At 40.2% G+C, this 18,873-nt stretch overlaps 2 protein-coding genes across 2 annotated transcripts; both read right to left on the bottom strand.

Annotated features, from left to right (window-relative positions):
• Positions 1-707: 707 nt before the first annotated feature.
• LOC6636457 (uncharacterized) lies at positions 708-2,741 on the bottom strand. Its single transcript, XM_002059781.4, has 2 exons — positions 2,433-2,741; positions 708-2,293 (listed from the first exon to the last, which is right to left on the bottom strand). Exons 1-2 carry the CDS (start codon positions 2,566-2,568, stop codon positions 1,443-1,445), a joined length of 987 nt encoding a protein of 328 aa, XP_002059817.1. The 5' UTR covers positions 2,569-2,741; the 3' UTR covers positions 708-1,442.
• Positions 2,742-17,142: 14,401 nt separating this feature from the next.
• On the bottom strand, positions 17,143-17,668 carry LOC6636459 (probable salivary secreted peptide). The gene is made up of 2 exons (XM_002059782.4): positions 17,456-17,668; positions 17,143-17,391 (listed from the first exon to the last, which is right to left on the bottom strand). Exons 1-2 carry the CDS (start codon positions 17,636-17,638, stop codon positions 17,218-17,220), a joined length of 357 nt encoding a protein of 118 aa, XP_002059818.1. The 5' UTR covers positions 17,639-17,668; the 3' UTR covers positions 17,143-17,217.
• Between the last annotated feature and the right edge of the window lie 1,205 nt (positions 17,669-18,873).

Raw genomic sequence — 18,873 nt, 5'->3', positions numbered from 1 at the left:
GGGTCTTTGCCGCACGCTACGTGACGACGCGCTGCCCACCGCAAAGTTGTCTCCAACTGTCATGAGTATCTCTGATTTATTTCTGTACGTGTTCGAAGTCGCCGCAAAAACGTAACGCGTAGACGCAAAGATACTCTATATGCCTCGCTATATTGCTTCACTTCCACGTCTATAAGTCAAGAAATCGGAGCTTTATCTTACAAATCACTTTTCTAAACTCGTTGTAAGTTCTACGAGAACCTATATACCAAATTTCATGTCTCTAGCTTTTATAGTCGCTGAGTTCCTTGAGGTATATAGGCCTTATTTGTCTATAAGTCAAGGAATCGGAGCTTTATCTTACAAAGCACTTTTCTAATCTCTTTGTAAGTTCTACGAGAACCTATATACCAAATTTCATGTCTCTAACTTTTATAGTCGCTAAGTTCCTTGAGGTGTATTGGCCTTATTGGTCTATAAGTCAAGGAATCGGAGCTTTATCTTACAAAGCACTTTTCTAAACACGTTGTTAGTTCTACGAGAACCTATATACCAAATTTCATATCGCTAGCTTTTATAATTCTAGAGTTACTTGAGATGAATAGGCCTTAACACATAGTCTCTCGTTCGGTTCGTTAACCAGTTATTCCATTCCATTTAGACGACTAGCTTGCTTATAGTTAATTTTAGTTCTGGCTTCTATTGTATAGTTTTTATATCGCGCTATATAAGTTGTAAATATTTATTAGATAAATCTAGAGTTTATAACGATCTTAATACACACTCACAAACGCTATTAACTTTGAGATAATATGCTACAATTAAAATTCCTTGAAAGCATACCATATAAAAAGTAAAACCAATTCTTAACTTATCTAATATACATACATATATGGAATACACGTAGTCCTCAACAGTTACGAGTTAGCAATAGATAAGATGATAAGATGATGATGAGTTTGGATATCGTAATACCAAGGAAAGAATATCGTTATTTACGATATATACGATAAATCGATGTTTACGATATATAAGATATATTCATATTTACGATATAAGATATATCGTTACATAAGATATATCGTTATTTACGATATAACGACATTTACGATTTATAAGATATATTCATATTTACGATATACCCGATATATCGACATTTACAATGTACAGTATACGTCGATATTTACGATAAATAAGATATCGACATTTGCAATACATCGATATATCGATATACAGGATATACATCCGATATACATATTTACGATATACAAGATATATCATATTTACGTAATATAGCTCGATATTTACGATATAAGATATATCGATATTGACGATATATCCGATATATCGATATTCAAGTCAAATAAACGTATCGTGTGCATGGGACATGATCTAGGAATCGATATGATGTGGATTGGGATGAGTTATGTGTGGAAACTATCTTAGAAACTAGGCTTAGCATATCAATCTGATCTCTCGGGACTGGACATGGGATCGCCGCCAAAGGTGACCTCCTTGGATACAAAGGAGGTGGGCGGTGCCATCGATTCCTCGCGGCGCCGCTTCTGGGCGCCAAACCGTTTGTTCCGCTTCATGTTGGTGAATCTCACGTAGATCTTGCCGCGCCGCTCAGTGCGATAGAAACAGAGCTGCTCCTTGGGGAACAGCTGCAGAATCTCGCGCTCCAGCAGGTGACTGCGCTGCAGGGTCAAATGCAAACGATTGTCCTCGTAATAGCTGCAGATGAGCTGGATCAGCAGCAGACGCTGCACTGCATCCAGCTGCTCGTTCTGGCCCAAACGCTCTAGCAGGGATTGCGCCTTGACCGGCGATGCCTGCAATATGGACAGGACCGTGACGCCGCTCTCCTCGCTAACATCCGGTTCGGTTATTTCCGGCTTGATCAGATCCGCCGTCACAAGCTCCGTGTGGACCAGTTCGCTGTGATCGCCCAGCGGCAGCGGCACATTAAACTGCGAGCCATCCGTCATCTCGCTGAGCGTCACAAATGGCTCCGCCGGCAGCTGTTTGGATCGGCTGTCATCCAACAGATCGGACTTGGAATGGCTTTTCGTCTGCTGGAAGCTGTCGCCCGAGCAGCGACAGCCGCTGCAGTGCCCCATAGAGCCGCTGTCCACATGGGCAACTCTGCCGCTGCAGGGCGACGCATCCTGCAGCGGCACATTGAGCCAGCGACGCCAGCGTTCCAGATGATGCTCAAATCGTATACGTGTGCCATAGCGAAAGTTGCGCAGCAGCTCGTTCAGATGATGCCGCTTCAACATCTGCAGCTCCTGCGTGTTAATTGCCTCCTCTGTGTGCGTGGATAGTATAAGAGTTAGCAGTCGTATACGAGTTATCAGTTGTATAACAGAATTCGAACAGAATTCGTACAGCACTTTTGTTGCTTTCATTATTCTTCGTTCTGTTTCGTTCCGTTTTGTTTTGTTTACCTTGCAAATACGGCAACAGCTCGCTGACGTTCCAAGATTTTAACAGTTGAGCCAGCTCCTCGTATTCGCCGCTCTTTGGCATGTTGTCTGTGTAGATGGATGTGTGCGTGTGCGTGTGCATGTCGAAGCTGTGCATGTCTCTCTATGTATGCATGTATGCATGTATGTATGTGTGTGCGTGTGTGTGTGTGTGTGTGTATGTACGGCCTACAACCGGGCGTACATCCTTTCGTCACGAACGAAACTGCGGCACTGAATTTTGCAACAGGCGCGAAGCGCGTACATACCCTCCGCTATACCTGGGACACACACACAGACACACACACACACACACGCACACACAGCTGCAGCTCGCACGCGTATGTGTTTCGTCGCTGTTTGTATACGCTCTGTGTGTACATACATACATACATACATACATAGTACAGTCATGCCATCGCTTTGGTTTCATCGTTTCGTCGATTCGTCGTTTCGTTGTTCGCGTTTCGTAGTCGTCGCCGTCGCCGTCGTCGTCGTCGTCTTCATCGCTTTCATGCCTTAACGTGCTTATGTATGCATGCATGCCAGGGGCGTAGTAACTGGGGGGAGGGGAGTCACACACTCGACTCCGACTCTGGGTCAACGAGTGTGTTGTTATGAAAATCTCGTTTGGCATTTGTTGCGAAATGCACAAAACATAAATATAATAAATTGTTAATACATTGCAGCGCAATCAGCTTTAAATTGTTGTTTAGCTGCAAACGAAGCCCCTTACGGAAAAGTTGCTGACTACGCAACTGCTTGTACGAATGTAAGTACATATGTTTACATAATACTTAAACATGTGCTATGTACACATAATACACACATGTGCATGCAGACATGTACATGTACATGTACGTGCGGCATAAGTGTTGTTTTTATGTAAATACATGCACACACACACACACACACACACACACACGTAGTTGATAAAAGCTGTTTAAATATTCGCAACACCCATTTGAAAAGAAAACGAACTCTGGCAGGCTGCGAAGCGCACAAACTCTGGCAACGCTGCCCGTTCAATGTTGTTGTTATTGTTGTTGTTGTCTTTTACTGTTGATCGTTTATGCGTGGCGGCAGCATTTTGAACTACTGAACTGCCTCTCCCCCTCTTCTCCTTTACATTATGCTCGCTTGGTTTCCTTTTGGCGTTCACCTTTCAGCGCTGACTTCTGTGCGCCACGCCCCACGCCCCCACGCTCCCACTCCGCCTGCGTTTCGCTCTGCAAGTCTTTTGTCTAATGCATTCTGCTGCCTGTGCAGATGTGCAGCTGGCCAGTCTACCTCTCTCCCGGTCGCTCTCTCTCTCTCTCTCTCTCTCTGCGTTCGCCGTTCGACTCGAACAAAATTTGACTTGAAGACGTTCGCAGTCGAAGTCGGAGCTGCTGCGGGCAAGGGGCGCGGTTGCGGAGTTGGTTGTGTAAAGTAGCCAAGCGCTACGCAGGTTCAATGAACTTCTTTTGTAAATGTTTTTCTTGCTGCTGCTTTTCGTTTTCTTTTTGGTTTTTGTTTACTTGGCCCGCTTTATTGTCGCTGTTGTTGTTCTTCATCTTCTTCTTTTTGTTGCTGTTGTTGTTGTTGTTCTTCTTCTTCTTTTTTGGGCTACAAAAAGACTTTTCGTAGTTGCTTCACCCAGTTTTAAGTATTTTACTTTCTTATGACAAAGCCACAGACGATGCTTTATCTTATCATTATCTCACGCTAACCTAGGAGGGTGCAAGGGGGGGAATAATAAACGAATGCGCCTTGCAACGGGCTGCAAATGAACGACCTTCTTTGCCGTTTTGCCTTTTTCCCGTTTTCAATTAACGGTTGTTCGCTCGGCGAGTACCTGATGCTGCGACTACCCTAATGCGAGTACCCTACACCCTCCTCTTCCACTTCTTCTTCTTCTAGCATAACGCTAATGAGCTCAGCGTTCTGGCAACGCTGCGAGTGGAAATTGAAGCGCTGCTCATTAATTGTGCACACGTTAGCAGCTTTTTAGCAGGCACTGTCTTTGGTTGGCATCTTTTTGGCAGGCACTGTCTTCGGTTACCAATTAAGTGCAAATTGCGTAAAGTTAAGCGCAGCTAAAGATGCCAATTAAGTTCTAGACAGATCAATTTCGTTTGTTTAATTAAAGCAAGTAGGCGGCGTGCTTATTAGGCGCGTGTGATCGACTAGGAGATACCCTGGCAGCAGGCTTGGGAATTCCTTCTTTACTGATATACATATTTCTCAATAATGGGGGCATTTAAACAAGAAGGCGTAATCGCGGCGGGTATGCCCGACTAACAGATACCCTGGACGCAACAATGTTTGCGTTATATATTAACAAAAGTTTATCCCCTAAATATTTGTATTTCTCAATCATGGGAGAATTAAAACAAGTCAGACTACTCTAGGCGGGAGCCACTGACTATCAGATACCCTAAACGCAGCAATGTTCAGTGTCCGATTCTCATAATAAACACAAATGTTTCCTCTAAATAGGTTTATTACTCGATTGCGAGGGAATGGAAGAAGCTATCCAAAAAAAGGAAATATACCGTAGCAATACGATAAATAGCTGTAGCTGTTGGCATATGTCAGACATATTTATATTATTAATAAAACCTATTATTTCTGTATAGGTGTCTAATCGAAGCCTCTCACGAATGCAATCAATGCCCAAATATTGTCGCATCATTTAAATTCAGCATCATCATGCAGTTCGATACACTCTTCAAGTTCTATTTCTGCTATCAAATGCCACTCTATATATATATACAGATCTATATATAAATGATATAGGTATATAGACTGCTCGGGCAGACTGCTTGGCGTTAGCTCGTGCGGAGATATCAGCGCCCCATAAATAATACGCATTAAGATCGATGTAGAATTTCAACTGAGCTCTGATATGAGGAATATTTGCTAGACATGAGCTTCTGGAATATAGATTTGCTATAGAAGGAATGAAATTGATTATGATGCAGATCAGGTTCAGCTTCGAGAACTAGTTCCGTTCACGATCATTAATAAATGGAATAAGAAGCTGGAACCAGTTCAGATTATAATATAATAAAGAACCTAAGTAAATTTAATCTTTTATCCTTAAAACTAAACTAAGCTATATAATACTTCCTTCAATTGCAGTTTTTAAATGGAAGAATTCAGTTCACAATTATAAGCGATTATTAGTTCAGGTTCAGTTGCGACAACTAGTTCCGTTCGAGCTGGAACCAGTTCGCATTTATGATATAATACAGCAAAATCTTTTTGAACCTAAGTAAATTTAATCTACTAATGAGTTTCGAAATAAATCATTGTCTAATCAAATGCAACAATGCATTGACTTAATAAGCCTGAATAGCTCAACTGATTCTGAATGGAAATGGTCGTGATAATATCAAGTAACATGCCCCCCGTTCCCCTGCCCGTCCTCCTTCTCATTGTTCTTCTCGTGCAGTGCAAACTGGTTTTGCGCACAAAGATACATAGATACTTTCCACCCCATAGATAGAGATACTTTCGTGTGACGCATAAACTATTGTGATTGCATTCCGTCGCAGCGTCGCAGCGTCGCAGCGATAAGACGCAATATTTATATGGGCAAAGTTGTTGTTTTGCGTCGAAATGGAAAATACCTTCAGGTAGAATGAAAAACAAAGAAACTGCATGCATACATACTGAAAATGTCGCTGCTCAAAAAGAATGCGAGGAAAACATGCGCACTAGAAATTGACACAGGCCGCAGGGTTGCCTGGGCTGAGGGGTGTAGAGGGGGGGTTGAGCTGGGTTGGGCTGCGGCCAAAGTAAACCCAAAATGAAGAACGAAAAAAAAAAAAAAATAGGAAACAGAGTCAAGAACTTGCAATTGGTTGCATGCGGCGCAGTGTATCGAAATTCGGAGCAGTGGGTCGTTCGCTTGGCAACAGAAATGCGCTGAGCGAAATTCCGCATAGCTGATAAGAGACGGGCTTCTAATCAAATTCATTGCGGAAACAATAATACATACATATATATAGATGTGTGTGTGTGTGTGTGTGTGTGTGTAGAGGAAACTACTTGATGCCCCTTCGAGTTTTGTTACATTGTGTTCGCAGCAGCGGCAGTGGTGCGCAATTTTTTTTTTGGCATTTCCAAGCAAATTTCGTTCCAGTGCGCTGATAACGGCACATGTCCAACGCGAACGCAACGCTGGCAGCGGCTTAGGCCAATAAGCGTGACATGCGGCGACTGCAGACATTTTGGGCGGCTTAGAGAGCTTAAAAGCTGCGTGACGACAACGGCGACGCCAGCGACGCCGTCGACGACGACGACGACGACGACGACGACATGAAGCATTGTGTGGAGCTGTTTGCCTCTCTGGGTGACCTACACTGGCTTCCCCTACACACACACACACACACACACACACACAAAAGCGCGTCGTCACACACACACACACTCAGGCATGTATATGCACACATATATACAACTGCACATAAAAGCACAAACTGACACATGTATGCATGTATGTAAGTGTACATATATGTATGTATGCATGTATGTGTGTTTGTATGGAACGCATTTTCGGTTGAAAACTGGATGGTCACAGCGAAAGGCAAAGGCTGCGCCGCACATTCGCCAATGATTATTCGCTGGCATTAGACGCGCATATTCCAACAGCTGGAACCGTATACCGAGCTGCCAACTGGCAATTGTTTGGGGTCAGTCATTAAGTTTTCAGCAAGCCAAACGGTAAACGCTCCACGCAAAAAAGGGAGACAGAGAGAGCAAAAAAAAAAAAAAAAATAGTGTTTCGTCAAGTCAGGCATTTAACTACGTTTATGCGAAAATCCCTAATCGTGATCAACAATTAAAACGAGTTATGAGAAATGCACTTTGAAGCGCATAAAAAAAAAAATACCGAACTGTCTGGAAATATATGTACATAAGCCATATTATGGCTGGAATGTGTATTTACACTATCACGATTAAGGAATTTTCCATAAAAGTATTAAATTAAAGAAGCTGAAAAAACTGTAAGTATATGTACATATACGATTGTGCACAGCGCTGGAAGGGTCATGCATTGGAATTTATAACTACTTTTTTATTAAGTTATACAACACTGTATCATAAAAGTTCTGTAAGTACTAAATTAACAACATAATTTTCTGTGTTTTTTTTTTCAAGCGATTCTGTCATATTTTGTTACTTCAAAAATATACTAAACAGTATTTAAAATACTGAAAAAACACAGCTCTATACTCACAACTGCACAATGTTTGAACAATTATTGGAATTTGAACCTGAACCGAGTTCTCAGCCCTGTCAGTTGCCCGTCTAATTAGTCACTCGTGCGCATTTCAAGGTTTTCCAGTTGTTAACTATATATGTATGTAGTTGTGTGTGTGTGTGTGTGTGTGTGTGTGTGCGAAATTAGAATTTTAAAGTTCAAAAGCGCAATGTGCAAAGCTGAGCTCCAATGTAAAGCCAGTTCCAAACTTCCCACTGACTTACAAACACACACACACATACATATACTCTACCCCCCCCCCCCCCTTCCTCCCTCCAGCTGTATGTGTGTGCATTTGTTTAAGTAGAACTAGAGAAGCTCAATTAAAACGTACGGACGTGCACGAAAACATGTTTTCAGTTTTATTATTGTGCGCCTTCTCTCAATATACCCTGTGACAGTTGAGCATGGATTAGGCTGGGTATATTACCATTGACTCTTGTCAGTCTCTTTTATTATCGATCATTAATATAAAGAAGAAGAAAACTTACCAGCTTGTTACCATCCTGTTAGGCCTCATTTACAGGGTATCTTCTAGTTGATCACTCAACCGGAGCATTCTTGATTGCTGTTGCGGCGGCTGCTGCTGCCCGATGACAGTTATCTTTGGGGAAAACTCAACTGGGCAGCACTGGCAAAAGCTATTGTGTGTGTGTGTGTGTGTGTGTCCGACATTCGTATAGCATATATGTATGTATGTACATATGTATGTATGTATGAATAACATTAATTTTGATGCGCCGACAGCTGATGTGACAACAACCTGAATTGACAAACAAAGAGGCAAGCTTTTATGAGCTGAAAAAACTTTCTAAAAAGAACATCTGTTTAAGTTTATAGTTAGAAACAGGAACTAGTCAGAAAATATTCGAAATGGGTCAAGAATAAATTAAGGTTTGACATCATTTCATAAGGTTAACGAAAGAGTGAAAATTAATACATGCATACATTCATACATACCTATGTATATACATAAATTCCTATTAATACATTTCCGCTTAGCATTTTGGGAATTTTTTCAGAATTGCCCAACAAAATTCCCTTTTACCCATTAACAGCATTCTGTATGGACATTTTCGTAAAGCTTTCAAACGATGCACTGGTTGACGAGGGGTGGAAGAGGGGCACTGCGTGTAGATCGTAATTGAAAGATTGGATGGAAACGCATTAACTTTTAACCCAACGAAAAGAACAACAAAATGATTTCTTTGTCTCTGTATTTGGCCAGTTTGTGGTTAAACGTAAACATGGCCGAAAACCAAATGAAATCACATGCAACACACGTTTCGCTCGTAAAGGCGGCAAAAGACGCAAGACAAAAGACCCCAGAAAGAAGACAAAGTCATAAAACATGCACATATGAGTCGTAGAAAAGGGTGCGGGGCAGGGAGCGGGCAACAAATGCTGCGGCAGCTTTCTTTCGTTGAACGAGTTGCGTGGCTTTTCATTTTGAGCATAAAACATAAAACGCAATAAGGCCAACAACAACAACAGCAACAACAACAACAACAACAACAATATGGCAGCTGTGGCGTTATCGCCAAAAGTTTTGTTTCGCCTTTTGGAACTGGTTTTGATTTTCGTTTCTCTTCATGTTGATGTCGTCATCATTAGGCAAAGCGTACAGCAATAGGCAACGATAACAACAACAACGAGAAGAAGAAGAAGAACAATGAAATTAGTCATTTGATGCAATTTCCGATCACTTGATGTTTGCAACTGCAGCTGCAGCTTTCACATGACAAGTGCAACAACAACAGCAACAAGAACAGCAGCTACTTAACGAAGGCAAAGTTAACAGCGTGTAGGAAGGGGGAGTAGAGGCAGGCAAAGCAGGTTGAAGAAAAAAAAAAACGCGCGCGCATTTGCACCAATAACCCAGTTTCGGTTTGTAGTTTGCACTTAGCGCGCATACAAAAGCTTCGTCTGTGTGTGTGTGTGTGTGTGTGTGTGTGTGAACATGTGCAATGTGGTAGGCACAAGAAGTGAACACGAAGAAGCAAAGAAGAAGCAGAGAATTGCAATGCAGCGAAAAAAAAAAAGCAAAGCTGTTATTGCTGCCTTTCGTTGAGTTGCTGTTGTTGTAAATAACAAGTTTTCTAGCTGTGCAAAGTGATGACACACTTTTTACACACACACACACACACACACACACGGTGATTGGCAAGCACATAGTACATATACATACATAAATACATATGTATGCATGTACAGTATGTCAATAAAGTGTTTTTACTAACAAAAAAAAACTAATTTTTTGGGTTTAGTTGAAAATAAATGTACCTAAAAGTGAGAATTTTTTTTCAATTCTAATTTATTTCGATTCTATATTTTTCCTAGAACTTAATGGCAAAAAGAATTGTTAAATAACATTACCCAAACATTTTATAAAATTAAAAAACTAAAAACATTCAAATTTTATGCTGTCAATAAAGTGTTTTTACACGAAACTTTATTACTAAATAACAATGTTAAAAAAACAGGAATATTTTTTTTTAATACTTTGTGTGGCTGCCATTAGCGTCACATACAGCCTGCAATCGCCGTTTCATTGAAACAATAAGGTTTTGTATGTATGTTTCTGGAATCTTCTGCCATTCTTCCAGTACAGCAGCTTTTAAATCAGTTTTTGATTTTGGACTCCGCTTTGCGACTTTTTTTTTCAAATATGACCACACATTTTCTATTGGATTCATATCTGGACTTTGTGGTGGAGTGTCTAACACCTTTCCACAGTTGTACAACAGCCAAACTCTTACCATATGAGCTTTATGCTTCGGGTCATTGTCCTGGTAAAATTTAAAAATTGGCTTATTGTCCTCATAGAATCCAAATTTCTGTGCACTACTGACGAGATGTGTCTGTAAAATGCTCAGATATTGTCTAGCATCCATGGTATTCTCAATGAAGGTCAAATCTCCTACACCCTTGCTCGAAATACACCCCCACACCATCACTGATAGTTTTCCGAATTTAACGGTTGGAATAATATTGCGGTTTTCCAACGCTGTTAGTGGCTTTCTCCAGACTCTGGATGGCCCATCGTTGTAGAATAGCATCATCTTGCTTTCGTCACAGAATATGACGTTACTCCAAAAATCGTTCGAACTATTTACATGGACTTGAGCGAACGATAGCCGCTTCAAAATATTCGCCGCCGATAGTAGAGGTTTTTTCCTGGCAACTCGTGATGTGTAGTCATTGGAATTCAGTAATTTTCGGACAGTTTCATGTAACACATCAACACCACTTTCTTCCTTGAACTCCTGAGCAATATCCCTAAGCGAAATTTGTGGATTTTTCTCAATTTTTCTCAGAATTTTTCGCTTATCTCTGTCAGAAATTTTGCAGGGTCGACCACATACTGGCTTTGCCTCTAGCCTATCTTCCTTATTGGCTCTGTTTAATATGTTGTATATCGTTGCTTTTGATAAATTAAACATATCAGCCAGTTCCGAGACTTGACGTCCCATCTGATGGTTATAATACACCAGCTGAGCGACTTCAAAAGTTGTTCTTTTTCCTGGCATTTTATTTTTCATAAAATTAAAGCAAAACGTTATAAATTGCAATAGAAAATGACAAGAAAAGTCGAAGACACAAGAGAAGCCAAAACGCATGGGCCCAAATCTAACGGGATCACCCAAAAGAGAACGGCAAAACAATTTACCGTAGCTGTAAAAACACTTTATTGACAGCATAAAATGTGAATGTTTTTAGTTTTTTAATTTTATAAAATGTTTGGGTAATGTTATTTAACAATTCTTTTTGCCATTAAGTTCTAGGAGAAATATAGAATCGAAATAAATTATAATTGAAAAAAAATTCTCACTTTTAGGTACATTTATTTTCAACTAAACCCAAAAAATTAGTTTTTTTTTGTTAGTAAAAACACTTTATTGACATACTGTATATGCACGCTGAGTGCTTCCTGCGGTCACTGTCCACCCCTCGCCCAACCCGCTGCCCCTTAAACTAATCACAGGCATTCGCTGGCACACTTTCTACCACACAACTGCACGTTTTCTAATTAGATTTGTTTTCATCAAGTTTTTTTTGCATACGCCCACTCTGCTGCTCTGGTCGGTGTTATCTTTGCAATTAATCTAAGCATAAAGTCAGGGTTTTTTCTTCTTTTCTTTTTTTTTTTCATTTTTAACTCTACTTTGATACAAATCTTTTCATTGCGTTTCAATGAAAAACGTCAAAGACGGAAAATTTTTAGCCAAGTGGCGTGTCAGAGCTACAAAACTACAAAGCCGCATACATACATACATACCATACATACATACATTCATACAACACACACAAAAAAAAAGCATATAAAAGAGCAACAACAACAGCCACAAATTGAATGTGTGTCAACGACAAAACTACACTAATACATACACACATATTCTCGCTTATGTACAATTGCAAAAAGCTTTCTCGAAGCTTGAAGCGCTGCTCTCGTAGGCGCTCTCACATACACACATACACACAAAATAATACATACACGTATACAGCTTATATTTACTGTACTTACGCGCGGGCTTATATAAAACTGGTTTGTCGCCGTGTTGCTGTCGCTGGCGTCTCTGTCAATTCATTCGTGCGTTGAACGTTGGACCGTGCGGTTCGTTGTGCGCTTGCAGCGCCTCAACAAAAATACAATCAAGTGAAAAAAAAAAGAGTATAAAACCAAAGGAGAGCACCAACAAATGAAAAAAAAAAAAAAAAGAACTACTCAACGCTGCTAGCAAAAGAATCCGTTGTTGCTAACGTCGAAAATAGTCAAATAAGTGGCGCGGCGGTTGGTGGTGGTTGTGGTTCAGTGGCGCAGCGCTTTGTTGGTGGTGGTTTTTTCTAGTGAACTTTGCCTGAAACGACAGACACTACATGTACATGTGTATGCATATGTGTGTGTGTGTACGATTTACACCATGTGTATCATGTGAGCAATAAGAACTGAAGAAAAAAAAAAAAAAAACGTGTACCAATCGAAACTTACACAAAATGAAAAGAAAAAGAAAAGAAAAAAGCCCGCGCATTACGTAAACTCGCGCGCGCATTTGCCTGGCACAAAAGAATGGAAAATGAAAAGAATAGATGACACAAAAGAGAGGCGCCGTTTTTGACGAGAAACCAGGAACTTGAATGACACATTTTTTGAATCGACCGACAATTACGCAACTTACAAATGGCGCAGAGTAAAGGGAAGAAACGAAAAGCGTTGCCATCTCGCTCTAACGTCAGCAGCACGCTAGCTCGTTGATTAAACACATTTATTTCGACATGGTTTGAATGGCCTTTGCATGTGCTTTTTTATTATCGGATGACGGCAAGTCTGAAAAATTTGTACATGTGTGTGTATGTACTTGATTACATATTTCTTCACCTAAATTCGAAAGAGAAAAAAGCTCGGCCAACGTCATAATTTATGAAACACCAACACACACGCACACACACACAACAGAAACACACATATACATACATACATACATACGGACAGACAGACGCGAATTCTAACGAAGCGCTTTCGTTTCGTAGACTCGTACACTCGTTCGTTGAGTTGGCTTTTTCGTCGAGTTTCGTTCGTGTGCTGCTTTCGGCAGTTGCTCGCGCCATTTGCAGCTGCACAGCGAACAAAGTTGGCCGCGTTTTTGGCGTCGGCAAACTACATGGGGTAAACGTTACAGAAATCTAATGGAATTTTTTTTCCCGCTCGCTTCGCGCTTTTCGTGTATTTGTTTTACAAGTTTTTCCACCCAATTGCTGTTGCTGCCTGCTGCTGTCTCCTATTAACAACATGGCAGCGTGTGCGAGCTGTGAGCGGTTTTTATCAACGTACTGCAACCTATGTGGGAGCGAGACGGGGACTCACTGTGCTTTTTATATAGTCAGTCTTTTTCTCTCTCCTATACAAATTGCGGGCGTATCAACATGTTACAATTTTTAAATTAATTATTAACTGTCAACCTGGAAATGTGTCAAATGAAAATAACAGTTGTGTGATTCTAGTAATTAAAATTACCTACTCTTAAGCTGGAATATGTTTGTAAACTTTTTGCTCACTAAAATTCAAAATAAAAAATATGCTCTCTTTCAAACAGCTTTTTGGAAACGTTTTCTTTTTATTACACATTTTATCATTCCACCAGAAGCACACGCACACGCACGCAAGCACACACACAAACACACACATTTGGACACAAGCGTACGCATAAATATTTCTAGCTCTGTCGCGCGCATACGCTTTATCAAATGTGTACGCTTTTTCCACGAACAAGAGCTGGCGACGCAAGCGATGAAACCGTTACGACGCGACGACTGTGAACAGAACGAACAAACGGTCGCGCAGTCGGTTTCTATGTTATGTTGCTGTTGTCTTGTTGCTAAGTCTGCCAATGAGACAGCATACACACACATGCACGCATGTATGCATGTGTGCCTCTGTATGTTTTGTGTACGAAGAACAGAAAAAAAAAAAAACTGTACAATGGGTAGAAATAGAAAATAATAATTGTTTCTTGTGCTTAGAAGAACGCAACAAATAGACCCTTTCGCATGTATGTATATACATTAATGTATGTATGTGTATGCATTTTATCGCTGACAAAAGTTGATTAAGAAATCAATTGAAACATGGCCCGAAAGCTTTGGAAGAGTCGTTCTAACACCTGGGCACATTGTCCAATTAGCAAAAGGCTGCTAAACGTACGCGCAAAAACCAATTCGAATTAGAAATTGAATCATTCGTTCAATTTCAAATAAACAAGTTTTACACCATATCACACACACACACACACACACGCACACTCAGCCGGACAGGTGAGACCTGTGCAAGGGGAATTTTGTGTGTTTGGGGTGCTTTATGCATGCGTATGTGTATGTGGTTGGTGAGTGATGCGGCCAACGGATCGCTGATCATGTGGCTAAGAGGCGGCAACTATTATACATATATGTTTGTATGTGTATATGTATATAATAAATATTTTCATTTGCCGCCCTCAAATTATATTCTCAGCAATTGTAAGAATGCATTTGAGTTGTTTTTTTTTTTTTTTTTTGTTATTATTGTTGATGATGCAATTTTCCTGTTTCAATTATTTAGAAATTATATAAAATGCTTTGTTCAGTTTTTTTTTTTGTGGTAGTTATTCATGGGACAAATGTGGCTTCTGATCATTAAATCAGGCATTCAAATGGAACCGATTTGCATAGTGTGTGTGTGTGTGTGCGTGTGTAAAAAAGTTTTGGTTTGCGATTAGCATAGAATAGACTAAGAGAAAATGACGAATTATTGCAGCACTATTTGCCTTATACAACACTGGAAATTAGTGCTAGAAAGAGCAGAGATGGAAAATTATCTATATGAATTGCATCTATAATAGAATGGTAGTGTTGTATAACTTTTCTAACAACACTAAAAATTGGTGTTGCAAAAGCCTATAGCATGTAAATAGTGTTGAGAAGCGGCACATATTCAAGAAATATAAACATTAAATGTAAAATGAAAATAAATCTATGAATTTGTCACAATTAATTCATGGAATAAATTATACTTGTTGGGCTGGGTCTGCTTAAAAGCCAGGTACATTTAATTGATGTACAGTTGTCGCTTCGTATATATACATATATATATATATATATATATATATGGGTATATCTGGAATACGACGATATCGCATTCTTTGGACTTGAATTTATTTGAATTATTAGCCAACTTTGCAGTTGAGAGAACCTGAGCAAACAAGTTGCCATGAAATCACGTACATGTCGTTTATTTCCATAGCTATAGACACGGCCAGTCATGTATAATTAATACGTTTGTGTGTGTGTGTGTTTTGTATTTGAAATTTTGCATTGAAACTTGGAGTTTACTGGATTGTTCAGAGATTAACGGGCATGTAGCGCCAAGGTCTTCCAAACTGGGGGGCCCTGACTAACACAGCAAAGTTTCTCATAGCCAGGCGGCTGACCTTGGGCGCAGCAAGTTAAGTTAGACGACGACGACGACTGTAAATACAAACAGACAGATCTATCTATATGCCTGGCTATATACATATACTCTATATGTATATATATATATTCACAGACTGTTACTCATTAGCGAAGCGCGTTTGACTCCAAAGTACGTTCATATTCTGCGAGTAAATATACAACTTATTGACAGCAGATGACGCCATTTTGCAGCTGTATCTGTATCTACAAATGTATCTGTAACTAAATGTATCTGGCTTCATCTTCAAAGCTAGATTTACATATCGAAGAAGTCTGGCAGGTCTGCCAAGATCTTTTGGCCTGCTGTAAATATAATCCTGCTCTGGCTTAAAGCTGCAGCGTGTACTTGTATCTTGTATCTGTAGCTGGCGCTGTATCTGTATCTTGTAGTTTCTATTCCATACAAACGCTCACATTTTGGCATTTAATAAGAAGTTGGCCTTGAAGCGACGAGTTGTGTGTGTATGTGTGTCTCTCTCTCTTTTTCTGTGCTCGGTTTCGAGTGCCTTTGTGCTGACTGTGGGATCAGATACACACACACACACACACACGCACACACACATACGTGTCGAGTCAACACATAAATATATATGGCCAGCAGCGTCTAGACTTTGATAAATGGGATTAGATGCCCGCAACTGTAGATTCTAGCAAAAAACCAGTTGAGCTCAGCCAAAAATATATTCAAAAACTGACTCGTTGTGCGTCATAAAACTTGTGGAACCCATTTGGCTGGCTACACACTGTTCAACAAGGCCTTTTCCAACACTGCTTGGACTTTTTCAGCACTAAAATTAATACAAATTGAATTAATGGGTATTTTGTGCGTCACAAAACTTTTGAAATCCATGTGGCTGGCATTATTTAGCCTATGGCTGTGCTTTGCGCTGTTTAACAAGGCCTTTTCCAACACTGCAGGGACATTTTCAGCTCTTATTATAATACAAATTGAAGAATTGGGTATTTTTGGCGTCATAAAACTTGTGCAAGCCCCTTGACTGGCATTAATTATTCTCTAGCTGTGCTTTGCACTCTTTAACAAAGCCTTTACCAGCACTGCTTGGGCTTTTTCAACACTCAAACTAACATAAATTAAGCTGTTTGCTATTTTATCTAAATTCATATTATCTAAACGAGGGATTTTATAGCTTGGCTGCAGAAGCGCAACTTTAGTTTTCCTATTTACAACACTTTAGACTTTACTAACACTGGAACGGTAGCAATTGGCAACCCTTTTTTGCCTCTAATGTCATTTAGAGGTGAGATTATAAACAAATATGTAGATATTGGACTCAATCGCCATTGAGAACACACAAAAGACGTGAAGCGCAGCTTTAGTATTTCTATTTCTGTTTAGACTTTACCAACACTGGAACTGTGGCAAATTTCAGCAGCTGGCAACACTTGTTTAGTTTCAATGTCACTTAGAGGTCAGATTAGAGAACACACCGAATATCAAATGCTTGAAGCTTTATTCCGAGATTTGGCATACTTTTAGGCTTGTTAGCAAGCGTTTTGCATTGGCCCGTTTTATCGGCCCCATATCTCGACCAGATCCTTGATGCCATAGCCGCGCTGCGAGGTGAACTGAATGGTGGCGCCCTTGGAGCCGGGTCCGCCTGCGGTCAGTACGGCTGTTGCGCCGTTGTTCTTCTTCTTGTCGGTGACCCTAATGGCCGTGATGGTCAGGGCATCGAGGTTATTCTGGCAGGAGATTATCAAACGATAAATATAAAGCTAATTCCAATAATTGTTGGGTATTACGCACGGACTGCTTGAACACGTATTTCTTGGTCTGTACGAGGCCCAAAAAGAAGGCCTTCGAAACGGTATCCTTGGCCAGTTGATAGTCATTGGGTCCGATTTCGCCCCAGAGATAATCGTTGCCGGCATACGCCGATGTCACAAATAAACAACAGAGCACCAGGCCCACCAGAGTTACGGAATTCATGTTTCTCTTGTGCCAGAAGAATACTGTCGAGTTGAATGTCTTGGCGGAAATTCGCGTTTGCCCTTTTATTGCGAAAAAACCAATTGGAAGACAATTCCTATCGGCCTGATAACCTGCAAGCCAGGTACTTAAGTTGAGGCCCCCAAATAGACACGAGTTATTATTATATTTATTTGATATGACGCTCCACTCCAATTATTTGCGCACAACAGTTTTATCGAGCTCAAAATATCTAACTGAAATTCCATATGTTCAGCTGATATCGGCAAGAGCACAATACTAGATGTTACGCTATATAAATAGACCCCCCCCGGTTGTAAAAATTAATTAACTAAAGCCCCGTTTTTTCTCGCTCCTCTCTCCCTGTCTCTTAAGTATTGTTATATTATCTAGCTCTTGAGCAGATAAAATGTGGTTTAAATTTAGCAAAGTAAACTGTTTAAACATTGGGAATTCCACGTAAAGGCAAACTGGAAGGCAACAGTCGGGTGTGAACGACTAGAAGTTACCCTCAGTAAAGCGACAAGCTGTTGTAACAAGGAGATTTGGCTGCAAAATTTTGAGGGTTCGGCTCTAGATAAAAGCTTTAGCACTATTTGTCTTGCATGGAAATAAGTGGTGAAAAGAGAAGAGATTGAAAACTATATATCCAACACAAAATTACAACTTTAAGTTACGGTAGTGTTGTATAACTCTGAAGCTCATATAAAACTAAAAATTGGTGTTGTAAAAACTTACAAGAGGCACACACACTTGGATAATTGTGTTGAGAATTGGCTGAATCGTAGAATACATTCAAGAAACAACAACAGCAAATGAAATATGAGTAGGTAATGAACGACTTAGAGTTACCCTAGGCCAACCGACAAGCTGTTGCAACAAACAGAATAGCTGCAAATTGTTGAGGCTTCCGCTTCTGCAGCTATTTGTCCCACATCCCACATCCAAGACTTAAATAAAAAACCTTATTTGCAATTTCATTCCTTGCCTGAACTATAGACAACTAGTAGAAAGCTAGCACAGGGAATATCATGAGTTAAGAGCTGAAGAATTGAGAAATCATCAAACAAGAAGAGTTTAGCAAAAGTTTTATTTAGAGAGCAAACTTTTGTTGAGTCTCAAAATGGAGTCACAAATTGTCGTGTCACACGGGCAACAAGTCAAACAGATTTATTTTGTTGCTATACCAGGAAAATACGTACATTTTACAGCAGTATTCAAATAGTTTTCCATTG

This window comes from Drosophila virilis, unplaced genomic scaffold, assembly GCF_030788295.1.
Source record: "Drosophila virilis strain 15010-1051.87 unplaced genomic scaffold, Dvir_AGI_RSII-ME tig00000016, whole genome shotgun sequence".
Classification (NCBI taxonomy): Eukaryota; Metazoa; Arthropoda; class Insecta; order Diptera; family Drosophilidae; genus Drosophila; species Drosophila virilis.
The sequence above is the reverse complement of the archived record's forward strand: the minus strand, read 5'-3'. Positions and strand labels throughout refer to the sequence as shown.

What these genes read in the sequence shown, in the direction of transcription:
- LOC6636457 (XM_002059781.4), bottom strand. Translation starts at nt 2,568, where the DNA reads ATGCACAGCTTCGACATGCACACGCACACGCACACATCCATCTACACA. An exon ending in GCTGTTGCCGTATTTGCAAG is followed by an intron (nt 2,294 to 2,432) that starts GTAAACAAAACA and finishes CCACGCACACAG; the next exon opens with AGGAGGCAATTAACACGCAG.
- LOC6636459 (XM_002059782.4), bottom strand. Translation starts at nt 17,638, where the DNA reads ATGAATTCCGTAACTCTGGTGGGCCTGGTGCTCTGTTGTTTATTTGTG. An exon ending in AATACGTGTTCAAGCAGTCC is followed by an intron (nt 17,392 to 17,455) that starts GTGCGTAATACC and finishes ATCTCCTGCCAG; the next exon opens with AATAACCTCGATGCCCTGAC.